The sequence below is a fragment of the Rhinolophus hipposideros genome, assembly GCF_964194185.1.
Source record: "Rhinolophus hipposideros genome assembly, chromosome: 1".
Taxonomy (NCBI): domain Eukaryota; kingdom Metazoa; phylum Chordata; class Mammalia; order Chiroptera; family Rhinolophidae; genus Rhinolophus; species Rhinolophus hipposideros.
In genome coordinates, this window is record NC_138047.1 from 73,764,566 (window position 1) to 73,778,294 (window position 13,729).

Genomic DNA, 13,729 nt, shown 5'->3' on the forward strand with positions numbered 1-13,729 from the left:
CTTCTTTGAATGTTTGTTAAAATTCACCTGTGAACCTTTCTGGTCCAGCTTGTTTATTGGGAGTTTTTTTTATTACTGATTTGATTTCGTTAGTAGTAATCAGTTGGTTCAAATTTCCTGTTTTTTCTTGATTCAGTCTTGGAAGATTGTGTGTTTCTGGAAATTTATACATTTCTTCCAGATGGTTCAATTTGTTAGCATATAATTGTTCATAGTATTTTCTTATAATCCTTTGTATTTCTGTGCTGCCATTTTTCACTTCTCTTTCATTTCTGATTTTATTTAATTGGGTCTTCTCTCTTTTTTTCTTGATTAGTCTGGTTTATCAGTTTTGTTTTTTATCTTTTCAAAAATCCAGCTCTTGGTTTCATTAATCTTTTGTATTGTTTCTTTAGACTCTATTTCATTTATTTTGGCTCTGATCTTTATTATTTCATTCCTTCCCTTCACTTTGGGTTTTGTTTGTTATTTTTCTAGTTCCTTCAGGTGTAGTGTTCGATTTTTTTATTTGAGATTTTTCTTGTTTCTTGAGGTAGGCCAGAATTGCTATGAATTTCCCTCTTAGGACTGCTTTCACAGTGTCCCATAGACTTAGCATGATTATGTCTTCGTTTTCATTTGTCTCGAGGTATCTTTGATTTCTTCCTTGATCTCATTGTCAACCCGTTCATTGTTGAGTAGCCTGTTATTCAGCCTCTTCGTGTTTGTGTGTTTTCAGTTTTTTTTCTTGTAATTAATATCTAGTTTCATACCATTGTAGTCAGAGAAGACACTTGGTGTGATTTCAATCTTCTTAAATTTATTGAGCCTTGTTTGGTGGCCTAACAGGTGGTTTATCTTGGAAAATGTCATGTGCACTTGAAAAGAATGTATATTCTGCTTCTTTGGTGTGAAATGCTCTAAAAATATGAGTTAAATCCATCTGGTCTAATGTTCCATTTAAGGCCGCAGTTTCCTTGTTGATTTTCAGTCTGGAAGATCTATCCATTCATGTGAATGTGGTATTAAATTCCCCTACTATGACTATATCACTGTCAATCTCTCCCTTTAGGTTGGTTAATATTTTGCTTTATGTATTTAGATGCTCTTATGTTGCATACATAAATGTTTTCAAGAGTTATATCCTCTTGTTGGGTTGATCCCTTTAACATTATGAAATGTCTTTCTTTGTCTCTTATTATAGTCTTTGTCTAAAGTCTATTTTGTTTGATATAAGTATTTCTACCCCAGATTTGTTTGTTTGTTTGTTTCCTTTTGCATGAAATATCTTTTTCCATCCTTTTGCTTTCAGTCTGTGTCTTTCAATTTGAAGTGGGTCTCTTGTAGACAACACATGTATGAGTCTTGTTTTCTTATCCATTCAGCTATCCTATGTCTTTTGATTAGAGCTTTTAATCCATTTACATTAAAAGTAATTACTGAGAGGTAAGTAGTTATTGCCATTTTATTGTTCATCGTTCGGTTTCTTCTTTCTCTCCTCTTTTTCTTAAAGAAGCCCCTTTAACATTTCTTGTAATACTGGTTTGGTGGTGATGAATTCCTTTAGGTTTTTCTTGTCTGGGAAGCTCTTTTTCTGATTTCTGCATTTCATTTTTTCCAGTTTTGTTGAAGTACAATTGTCTAACAAAAATTGTATGTATTTAGTTTATACAACCTGATTTCTTTAGGGTGCAGAATGTGATGATTTATATACAAATTCAAAGTGAAATATTACCACAATCAAGTTAATAATACATTACCTCACGTAGTTAACTTTTCTTTTTTGTTGTGAGGATACTTAAGATCTATTCCCTTAGGAAATTTGAAGTATAGAATACAATATTATCAAGTATAATCACTATACATTAGATCCCCAGAATTTACTCATCTTATAACTGAAAGTTGGTACCTTTTGACCACCATCTCCCCATTTCCTACCCCAAATCAAGCCCTGGCAAACATTATTCTACTCAATTGTTCTAAGACTTTAACTTTATTAGATTTCACATATAAGTGAGATCATAAAGTATCTGTCTCTGTGTCTGAATTATTTTACTTAATATAACATCCCCCAGATTTATTCATGTTGTTGCAAATGACAGGATTTTCCTCTTTTTATGGCTGAATAATATTCCATCATGTACATATCACAGTTCCTTTATCTATTCATCTGTCAATAGACACTTAAGCTGTTTCCACATCTTGGGTATTGTGAATAATGCTACAATAAACATAGGGGTGGAGATATCTATTCAAGATTCTGATTTCATTTCATTTGGCAGATACCCAGAAGTGGGATTGCTGGATAATATGGTAGTTCTATTTTTAATTTTTTGAGGAAACTCTATACGCTTTTCATAATGGTTGAACCAATTTACATTCCCATTCCCACCAGCAGTACACAAGTATTGCCTTTTCTACACACCCTCACCTACACCTATCTCTTATGCTTTCGATAACAAGTATCTTAACAGGAGAGGTAAGATATTATCTCATTGTGGGCTTGATTTACATTTCCAGGATGAGTAATGGTGGTGAGCACCTTTTAACATACCTGTTGGACTGAAATGGACATGTTTTAAATGAGCTTTTTACCTTCAAAAAATGTATATTGGTTTTACTTTAAATGAAACCTGTTATTATGGAACTTCAAAAGAAAGCCTTCCCCCTCCAGTCAGGTTTTTATACATGTCTATAGTATGAAAATTGTAAAGGATTCCCAGCAATATATAATAATTAGCTTATTGATTTAACTCTTTAATTTTTAACTCTGATTTTAGAGTATGATATTTGGAAAAACAGATACCCTCAGAACATGTGGCTATTGGACATTTGTTGTCTTCAAATAAAGTAACAATCTAATTTCATGTGAGAAACTGAAGCGTATATAGCTGGAGATGTCTTCTCCATGGTAAATGATGATGTCTGCAATTATTTGAAAGTAATATCATGGATATTCCAGAGGTGATGTAAGCATAGCAAGACTGGAAACAGTATTTACTATCAGTAACACCAGCTGACATTTATAAAGAGCTCATCAATTGACAGGTGGCACTGGGCTAAATATTTTACATGCATTATCTCACAATCCATAACAATGCTGTGAGATATGTATCTCTTAAATTTTTTGGTGGAAAAATATGTTCACTTTTAAAAGTAACTCATAGATTTGGGTGCTTACTATATGTGCCAGGCACTTTGCTGTCTGCTGTGGTAAAATGGTGCATATTTTATGGTAATAAAATGATACTTGGCCTTAAATTGCTCGTGATTCCTTTTGACCAAATTATGACATATGAAAAATATCAAAATTCACAAAACATATAAAAATTGTTAAAGTATTTTGTTAAAAAATATGAGGGACAAAATAAAAATGAAACTTGCTAATTTGAGAATAGAACTTGTATTATTTATATTTACTTGAGTTTGTCTTTTTAAACTAAAAATTAACAAAGTAAATTTATAATGGCTCAGTAAAATAACCCTCTTCCCTTTCTGAAGGGGAAATATTACTTGAGATATTTGGCCTAGCAAATGGAATGAAACATTTCTTATAATAATAAATTAAACAATGGAGATGGAAAGTCATCATTCAAAGTCTTAAAAATATTCTGTACATCTGATATTTATATTCTGCTGTCTAAAAGCATAATCCAGAATGCAGAAAAAGGTATTTCAAGGCATTTCGTGGTACATACCATGGTGTCAAGCCGACCAATGACTTCAAATGAAAAATCCACACCTCCACCACTCATTTCCTTCAGCACCTCATCAATGGGTTTCCTGAAGTCCTGTGGGTTGATGCACTCAGTGGCACCCACTTCCTTTGCCTTCTCAAATTTATCTTTGTTGATGTCCACCCCAATGATCCTGGCTGCTCCTGCCGCTTTACAGCCCATAATAACAGACAGGCCGACTCCTCCAAGGCCAAACACCACACAAGTGGAGCCCTGGGTGACCTGTGTTTCAGAAAATTCAAACATGAATTAAGTAATAATTGTTGAAAAATTTCTAAGGTGTATAAAGTGTCGTCTGTTATGAGATGCTACTCAGACTCTTATGTCCAACCTGCTGTCAAAACCTCTTTTGGCTTCAGTTGCTTCATATTTAAATTGAGGGAATTGAATTAGATCAGTGGTTCTCAAACTATGCTAGACATTAGACTCACCTGGGGAGCTTTAAAACCATTCAGTGCCCAGTTCATAGCCCATAACCAATTATATCAGAATCTCTGCAGGTCACACCCAGTTCATTCCCAAATGACTCCAGTGGTGAGCCCAGGCTGGAAGCCAGTGGACTGGACAATCTTTGAGCTCTAAATGCAATGACTCCCATCGTGAAGAGCATCTCGTGGCTCAAATCCATTGACAGCCAGTTTCAGTACATTGTACATACACAAAAGCAAATTTGGGGAAATGAAGTTAGTGGAAAAGATTATTCCAGGAGACGGAAAAAATAATCCTATCAAACCCTCAGTGATTACTCCTTGGTTCATTAACTTTTGGTAGCTCTTACCCGTAAGAGAGCAGAAATTATCTGTGAAGCATAGAAGAGTTATTCTCAGCTTATAGCCAAACCTAACAACAGGGTAAACTTAACAGGAAACTTTAAAGTAATACAAGCTTGAGATCATGTGATCTTAGTAGGTCTTTGTTCTTGCTTTTAAAAATACACTAATGAACAATGACACAATAAAAAGTTGGTCTACATTTTAATAACGGATGAAATTCACTATCAGGAGAGCCCATGGCTTCTACTCTGTATATAAGCTCAGTTAGACCAACAGCTCAGATGATGCAATTGCACAAGTGACTTAGTAGTAGAGTCACAGAAATTTGAAAAACACACGCTCTTAATTGTTGAAATTGGCTAGGGACTGTTTAATAAACCTGGACTGCTGTAGGAGTCAGCCTTCAGTATGGGTAAACTGTTCATTCTGTCCCAAGTAATTATTCTCTGGGGTACACCACCACTTTGCACTTTACTTAGAAAAACATGAGGCTTGTGATTGTGATTTTAAAATGCAGGTAATTATGTATTATGGTTTAAGATTCATCAGGAGGTTTGATAAAGACATGCTAGTCACAGGTCTAATACTAACCAGCCGTAAGATTTTTGGGCAAATAGCTTGTATCTGGACCTACTCAATTTCCAACCATTTGGGAAGAAGAGCCTTTAAAGAATTTCTCCTTAAAATCTACCAGCTCTGAAGGTGTGTGTGTGTGTGTGTGTGTGTGTGTGTGTGTGTGTGTGTGTTCATGGCAGGGGAGGAGACACAACAGTGGAATCCCCAATGAGTGGGATAAATACATATGGCACCATTGAAGCTTCATTGCTTTCTCCATAGAGATCCACAGAGCAGGTATGTTGGTGATCCTCGGTCTAGAGGCATATCAGGTAAGGATTTAAAACCTACTATTGATCCTAATTCTGAGAGCAGAGGATCTGGAACTAGATGCTGCTCAAAGGCAACTCCTTTATGTCATTAGTTTTGCTGCCTCAGAACCTAGCAGAACCTAGTGTGCTTGGTGCATGTTGCTGCTGACTAACTGTAGAATGAAGGACCATATGAGGCCCCAGCTCCAAAATTGATTAATCCCCAAAAGAACAAGTATAGGAAAATAATAATTGAAAATGGCACCTTTTTCTTCATTTTTCATCAACAGCTTTTTCACTTGTTATAAACAGATAAATTTTCTAGGATATGCTCTTAATTTTTTCTGAGGGCATTTTTCTACTAATAATTGACACCCTAAATTCTATGGAGTATATCAATATCGTTGCGGTAGAAGTGGGGAAAGCTATGAGTAAATCTATGAACAATTATCTCTGATTCCTGTGAGACATCATTTTCCTTTTGGTTTCTCACAGTCCGAGTGCAACTGGTTTTATCATCCCTTGTCATTCCTACCTTGGCAACTTTGACTGCAGACCCATAACCAGTAGTGAATCCACAGCCAATGAGACAGACTTTCTCTAGGGGTGAGGCTGCATCAATCTTGGCCACTGCGATCTCGTCCACCACTGTGTACTGGGAGAAGGTGCTGGTGCCAAGGAAGTGGCTGACGGGCTTCCCTCTGCAGGTGAATCTCCTGGTACCATCCTGCATAGTCCCCCGAGGTTTGCTCAAACTGGCCAGGGCAACACACAGACACACAAGGGCATGAGACAGGAGCATAGCTTATGTGCAAACCCACTGCCTGTGCAAGGAGAGTATCAGAAACTCACTCGTTTTTCAAGCAGAAGTTGCCTTCTGGGTGTTTACAAACACTGCATTTTCCACACTGGGGTGTAAAGAGTGGGATGACTTTATCACCTAGAGGGGGATAGAGCAAATTCTTATTAAATTTCTACCTAGGAACTAATAGAGCAAGAACCTAAAGCTTATGTGTATGGATTAGAGGCGTTTGTCTTTGAATCGTCTCTAAGAAATAGGGTCCAGTAGCCACGATGTCATCGGTCACTGCCTGGTAGCATTGTTATTGGTTTGGGTTTATACGTGCCTGAAGATTGCCAAAGAGGAAATACAAACATAGGGAACAACATGGATTTAATAGTTGTCTTTTATGGTGTGCCCTTTCTCTTGGTGGTTTTACACATATCATCTCATTTAATCCTTAGTAATTAAATCTTCAATATTCCCACTGTATGTGTAATTATAAATGTTAGTTGTGAGCAGGCTGCCATAGTTCCACTAGATGTTGAGAATAGCCACTATTTTGAAATAGTTTGGGATACAGTAAAAACAAGAATTTTTACAACTTTATCTTGGCTTTTCAAAGTGACTATGCTTATCTTTACGATGAAATGAATGCTCATTTTTTAAAATTTTAGTTCTTTTTTAAGGAAAAGTAACAAAAATGAGACAAAGAAGAATTCAAGAAATTCCTTTGAAAACCTCAACCCTCAACAATGAGTTAGGCATATTCTTTTAGGATAAGAACTGACTTTCAAATGTTTTTAGCTAATAATTTAATTTGTTAACTATCTATTCTTCTCTGCTATGGTGGAGGGAGCCAGGGTGAAAAGTAAGGGTATCATTTATTATTAATTTATTTTTAACTAAAGGAAATACTTAGAGCTGAAACTCATACCAGATTATTTATTTTTAATATTTTCAGTTCACAGGTCAATTATGTATTTGGTAAGGGGGGGATGTCTAATCTACTGGCTGGAGTGATGTTTTAGAATTAAATCGTTTTTATTTTTAATCATCTATGCTACCTACCCACAAAACCCATAGAAATGGTTGGGCCATAACATTTAATATATAAAATTGATATGGAGGTGATGGCATGAAAATTTTCTATTTATTCACTCCTTACCTCTAATATATTAATGCACAATAAAATTAAGATAAAATAAACACTAAAGATAAAATAGTACTTTGTAACCAGTTACATTTAACCCCAGTTAAAGGTAATAAAACAGATACTGTTTGTAGCAGAGTGCCTCCTGTGAGGTCTCTTTCCTTTCCTTTCAACTAGTCTGTTTCATTCATTTCATGTTCAAGAAGGAAGGCCATACTGAAAGAGGAAACCAGTGAATTGGCTGCACTTCCTCCCTAAGAAGAGATCATGTTGATTTAGTCCGAGCCGCATGGTCCCCATCCTGTGAAGTCAGCACAGAACAGTTTCCATACACTGATCTAGAGGCTCAGTGCATATACTTTTGTTTTTTAACTTGTCCCAGTTGTGTTTTTTGGGAAGACCTGAAAGAAGAGAGTGCTCAGCAACACTAAAATGGAAGTTGTTTGATTATGAACACTTCTGTGGCAGGCAGTGGGTCTCTTTTGATCCTCACGTCTCCCCGGGAGCTAACCTGGTGCCTGAAATCTAGTAGGTACTCAACAACTACTTGCTGAAAGAGAGAAGATGTGAGTGCATGCAAGCGTGCATACCTGAGTCAGGCAGGGAGGCAAAAAGGGAGGAGATCTCTGCTCAAGTCCCAGCTCTGCCTCAACCTCCCGCAAGCTCTTTCATCTCTCATTGCTTCAGCTTGATCCTTCAGGCTGGATGACCTTGGGGTCCTGAACTGAGGCCCATTCCCCAGGGGTGAATTCTGTACCTGGTTTTACTGTAGTAACTCCTTCTCCAATGCTCTCCACAATCCCAGCTGCTTCATGGCCAGCGATCACAGGAAGAGGTATGCAAAAGTGTCCACTAACTACGTGGTCATCTGACCGACAGACTCCTGTGGCCACCATCTACAGGATAACGGGAGACTAATTAGATCCCGAAAAGATTATGGCCCTTGGATGGACTTCATATGCCCAGTTTCCTGAAGTTGGGATTTTATAGAGTTTTCAAGGGTTTTGCTAATAATCCATACTCTTCCCAAATACAAATTTGTTTATGCCCAAGATTATTCAGTCTAAATTGCTCCTCTACTCACCTTTCTTGCCTTAAACAATTTGGAACAATCTGTGAAGCAATTGTTTCTGAAATATTTAAGTCTTGTATAATACACAAGAATGCATTCTGTTTTATAGAAGTAGAAATTGCAGATTAGCACCGAGAAAATTAAGTCAATTAAGTTCTAATGCTAATTGATTTTGAAATCTTGATATATATCCCTCTGTACTTTTTTTTTCTGTAAAACACATCAATTCTTTTTTATTTTATTAGTGTGAAAGAATTTCAATCTAAAATGGAACCAGATGATATAAAATGGAAAAATCTCACATAAATGTCATCAGGAAAACAAAATATAAGGACTGAGAGACTGATTTCCTATAAATGCTTGCTTTATAAAAAACTGATAATATTGGAATTTTCTTAAATGATAAAGAGTTGGTCAGGGGTTGGCTCTTATCAACCTTTGGACATTTTGCTTGTGGTTTCCAGAGACGTAAACAAAAATGATCCAGATTGGGGTAACCTCACAAAATAAAGTGAATTGAGCTTTGTTTGTATGACTGGACTGGATTTGTCTCCTCAGGGAATTTTCAAAGCTTGCATCTACTTGTTTTTGTTTTAAAAATGAAAAAACATTTTTAATGAAATAAAAAAAAGAATACATGATTGCAATATTATTATCAGATTAAGCAAAATTTAAGGCCCAAACTGATTAAACAAGACAAAAAGGAAGTATTAGGTAATAATAAAAGAATCACAAATAATATATACATTTTAATGGACAGTACCTGAACCCTCCTCTCTTTAAATTTTCTGTCAACAAGTACAGATTGCCCCAAACCCTCAAGGGACTCTCCTTTAGCTTTCTACAGTTTGCATGTTCCAAATTGCAATTCCTCGGCTTTCCTGAAAAATTAATCTTTTTGTCCATTTTGAGCGGGAGTCAGTTTACTACTTTATTTAGGTCGACATTAAGATTATACTGTATATACTCTTTGTTCTCTTTTAAAAATTTAACAGTTTGTATTTACCTTTCCTTGACAAGAAATATAATTCCACTGTTTGGATTACCATATAAAAGGTGACTCTTAATTAATTTTTGGTTCTTTCCATTTTTACTATTTTCTGAATTTTTTAAACCTAAAATTAAACAGAAGTGAAAAAGATGTTTCACCTTTATACGAACTTCATGAGCTTTAGGGGGTGCGACCTCCACCTCCTCAATGGCAAAGGGTTTGTTTAACTCCCATAGCACAGCCGCTTTGCATTTAATTACCTGGAAATTGAGCAGAAAGATGATAGTTTTTCCCCACTCTTGAAGTCAGGAAATGTGACTTTCATCTTTTTATGTGCAACATCTAGCCCCATGTCTGCAGACTGACAAATTTTACCTAGAAATGGACAACCTCTGATTTGCAAAGAGAATAAAAATACCTGTTTTTAAAAATGTGTAAACAATAACATAAGGAAGAGAAACAGAATTATAGTGAGACATTGAAATAAAATAGAATATGTTCTTTTAAGCCATCCTTATGTTGTTTTTGCTCCAAAGACTGTTTATTCCTGATGTTTCCTAATATTGTCCTGAAATTGGTTGTTTACCCACAACTGTTGGCTTGTACATGAAGTTTTAAGCCACAATTACTTCGCTGACAGATTCACTGTTTGTTCACATAAAATCTACTGCCCCCTTGTTCAAATCTCCATTTAAGCCAAAAAGATCTGACTTATGATTCCAGCTGCATACTTGCCTCCCTGCTTAAGATGACTTTTCTTTCTCTATTTGCCTGTTTTCCTCCTTTGATTTTTCTCTCCCCACTATTTTTGTGTGCTACTTGTTTGAACCACTCATTTGAAAGTGAACTTTGACAGCTGTTTTCATATTTAATTTATGTGTAGCAATTCTTTCCAGGTTAGATCTGAGCCAAAAATTGCAGCAGTTACAGCTACACACACACACACACACACACACACACACACACACACACACACACAGATGCACCCACTTACCCACATAACACACATATATTTAAAAATGGGATAACTGTGCATTTGACTTTTTAGGTAGCATAGCTTACCCATAGATGTTCTTCAAAATAAAAGTTGAGCGCATATTTTTAGCTCTTGAGTATGTAATATAAAACCTGTTTTCATTGTTGCAAAGCTTATACAGTTAGGAGAGCTTTTTTCTAGACAGAATTGGCATGTTTGTAAATATAATTAAAAATTCAATTGAAATTTATCCTTTTGACAATTCATTTTCATTTTTTCTATGTCAAGTTCTTCCACCTTGCAATTTGCCATGGTCAATGTCACAATAAATATTAGAGTACTTGGAAATAATACATTAGAAATCCTATAGAACAATATCTTCTCCCTACAAAAGTCAACAGGATTTTATAAAAAATTAATACTGCTATAGTTTGAATCACATTAGCACCAGGAACAAGGATATTTGGTTCTAACTCTGCCTTAGATTTCTTTCTTTGTTCAATGTGCTTTATAGGCACAGAGACATGTATGTGGTCATTCAATATGATCAATTCATGTTGTTTAACTGCTTAATTCCAAAAGCCTGTGCAGCCATGTCTGGTACATTTGCTGTGTTTGGACATGTAGGTCCTGCTTATCAGGAGATTATCACATTGTGGCCTGTGTGAATGAGTCACATGCTTGATCTTTAAACCTCACAGGGCAGTATTATGAATTATTGGTCTATTTTACAGATGAAAAAAATAAGGTTCAATTGACTCAGTAGTGGAGTAATTTTAGTAATCACAAAGTTGGCTGTCCAGAGAATTAAGATCAATCCAACTTTATCTTTTCACCATCCCATGGCAGTGAAAGATTAACAAAAGATTAAATAATAACAAGAACGATAGCAGTGACTAACGTTTATTGAATTATTTCTATGTACCAGGCACTATCCTAAGTGTTTTGTAGTATTAATTTATTAAGTTCCCACAATCACCTTATGAAGCAGGTATTATTAAGATTGCTATTTGGCATTTGTGGGAAATATAATGCAGGAAGTGTAAATATAAATGAAGTGCTATCATAAAGCTAAAAGCTATTGATTGATGGTGTACATTAAGGGGAGGATTGATTTCCTATCATTTGTTTTCATGAATACTTTTGGTTTGCCTTTTTGCTCTCTGAACTCATTATTTCTTTCAGCCTCAGTTTCAACAAATTTAATTTTTTTCTAACTATTCCTCATTTGGAATGTAATATGCCATTGTAAATGCTAATCGGTAATGAATGAAAATAAAGAGGTTTGAAGTGATAAAAGGTGATACAGTTATACAGTTAGGAGATAAAGGTGATAAAACTGACAATTGGCTACCCATGAGATTTCCAATCAATTTTTTTAAAAAATTGTTTCATTTTCCAATTACCGATGACATACAACATTAAATTAATTTCAGGTGTACAGCATAACTTACAAAGTGATTCCCCCAATAAGTCTAGTACCCACCTGGCACCATACATGCTTATTACAGTATTATTGACTATATTCCCTATGCTGTACTTTACATCCCAGTAACTGTTTTGTAACTGCCAATTTGTACTTCTTAATCCCTTCACCTTTTCACCCAGTTCCCCAACCCCCTCCCATCTTGCAACCATCAGTTTGATATAGGCCTGTGTATCAAAACTTCAGAATCTTTAAATTGAATTATCATAGCAAGATATTAAAATGTGTGATCCACTTGTAACACAATAAATGTACCGGACATGGTTGCACAGGCTTTTGGAATTAAGCAGTTAAACAACATGAATTAATTATACTGAATTACCACATACATTTCTCTGTGCCTATAAGCACACTGAACAAAGAAAAAAATCTAAGGAAGACTTAGAACCAAACATCCTTGTTCCTGGTGCTAATAAATGATTCAAACCACATCAGTATTATTTTTTTATAAAATCATGTTGACTTTTGTATGGAGAAGATATTGTTCTACAGGATTTCTATAGAAATTTCCCTGACTGAGCCAAAAAGAACCCTGTTAAATCAGAATTTGCATGTTGATCTTGGCTTGCTTAGCGTTGATGATTCTAAAGCCTTGAGATCAATAAAACTTTCATCAGACTTAACTTTCTTCCTGTCTTCATAAAAAAAAATAATAAAAAATAAATAAACTACAAAAGAGTAACATTTAAATTATGGTTTCTTGATATAAAGATAACTTCATGATTAAAAATATTTCTAACTTTAGATTTCCAAATTACTTATGATTGGCTGTAACTCCTATACATTTATTTAATATAGGAAATAAAGTCTTAAATATAGGTACGGATGCCATACATTCTTGTTAAAGATATTTAGGAATAGCCTATTTCAGTGTAGTTCTATACACATTGCATATTGAAGCATATATTCTATGTTGTATTTCAGTATATGTATGGTTTTTAATTCAGATACAAATTTCAAATTATTCATTAAATACATCTCTTTGTGTATTATATGAGAATATATTTCCAAAACTAAAAAAACAAAAAACAAACAAACAGAAAACTTTTTTGCTTACTTTTCCTGCTGTGCTCATGTTTCTGTTTTTTCTGCAGGCCAGGAGACTGCTGAATTCTTACAGACTGTTTCCTACTCGACTACATAAAATAAATATGTTGCACAGATATTTTGTTTGCTTGAGTAATGCCCAATTCCACACATGTGATTTGCCGTCTTTAAGCCCCACCCAGCAGTTTATTATCAAACCATATTAAATCAGAAAGAAAAGGGCACTGAACCAGCACTAAAACCTTGACTTGTTTTGCAATATGCCAATTACATATAACATCTTGATTTCTTTAGGTTAAATATTACCCTACGCATAAATTTTAATCTCTTTTTCCTGGATTCCAAAGGTTTTCCTTCTCAATCATGTTTTCCCTCTGTGCATTAAACTCTAACTTCTAATCCACATACTTTAGTTAGAAAGGAGAAAGAAAAAGGAAGCAGCATAAATGACGTAAGACAGAGCTATGAGCCAAAGGAGTATGTTTGCTCCAGCACTCTCCTCCTCTTCATAGCAGAGAAGTCAGACACCAATCAATCACAGCAAAGGTGCTCATGATCCTGGCATTTCTGTTCCACTCAATACCAGTCAATACTGACTGAATGCCTCCCTGTTGCAGGCACTCAGCTGGATATAATGAGGTGGCAATGATGGGTAAGAGATGACCTCTACCCATGCCAAGAAGGAATATGAGGCAATGGTTATAACATAGCCTTGGATTCAGGGCAGACCCTACCCTTACTAGCTGTGTGAACTTGGCCTTAGTTTCCTTATTTGTAAATTAATAGAAATAATAGTACCACCTCAAAGGGTTGTTTGATGAACAAATAATACAAGCCCTTTAAAGTACTTATCAGGGAGACTGGCAGA

General features: G+C 35.3%; 1 protein-coding gene across 4 annotated transcripts in view; it reads right to left on the bottom strand.

Annotated features, from left to right (window-relative positions):
• The window catches only part of LOC308506968 (alcohol dehydrogenase E chain), a 28,897-nt gene extending 15,632 nt beyond the window's left edge, over positions 1-13,265 (bottom strand). Inside the window, exons 1-6 of one of the 4 annotated variants that reach the window (XM_081071045.1) lie at positions 12,872-13,237; positions 9,511-9,612; positions 8,047-8,185; positions 6,208-6,295; positions 5,891-6,110; positions 3,678-3,938 (exon numbers count right to left, since the gene is read on the bottom strand). In XM_081071045.1, coding sequence (XP_080927171.1) covers positions 3,678-3,938; positions 5,891-6,110; positions 6,208-6,295; positions 8,047-8,185; positions 9,511-9,612; positions 12,872-12,889 — 828 coding nt within the window. In that variant the 5' untranslated portion in view covers positions 12,890-13,237. Of the gene's footprint in view, positions 1-3,677; positions 3,939-5,890; positions 6,111-6,207; positions 6,296-8,046; positions 8,186-9,510; positions 9,728-12,871 lie in introns of all 4 variants that reach the window. The other 3 variants (XM_081071046.1, XM_081071047.1, XM_081071048.1) reach the window with 3 other exon arrangements.
• Positions 13,266-13,729: the final 464 nt, after the last annotated feature.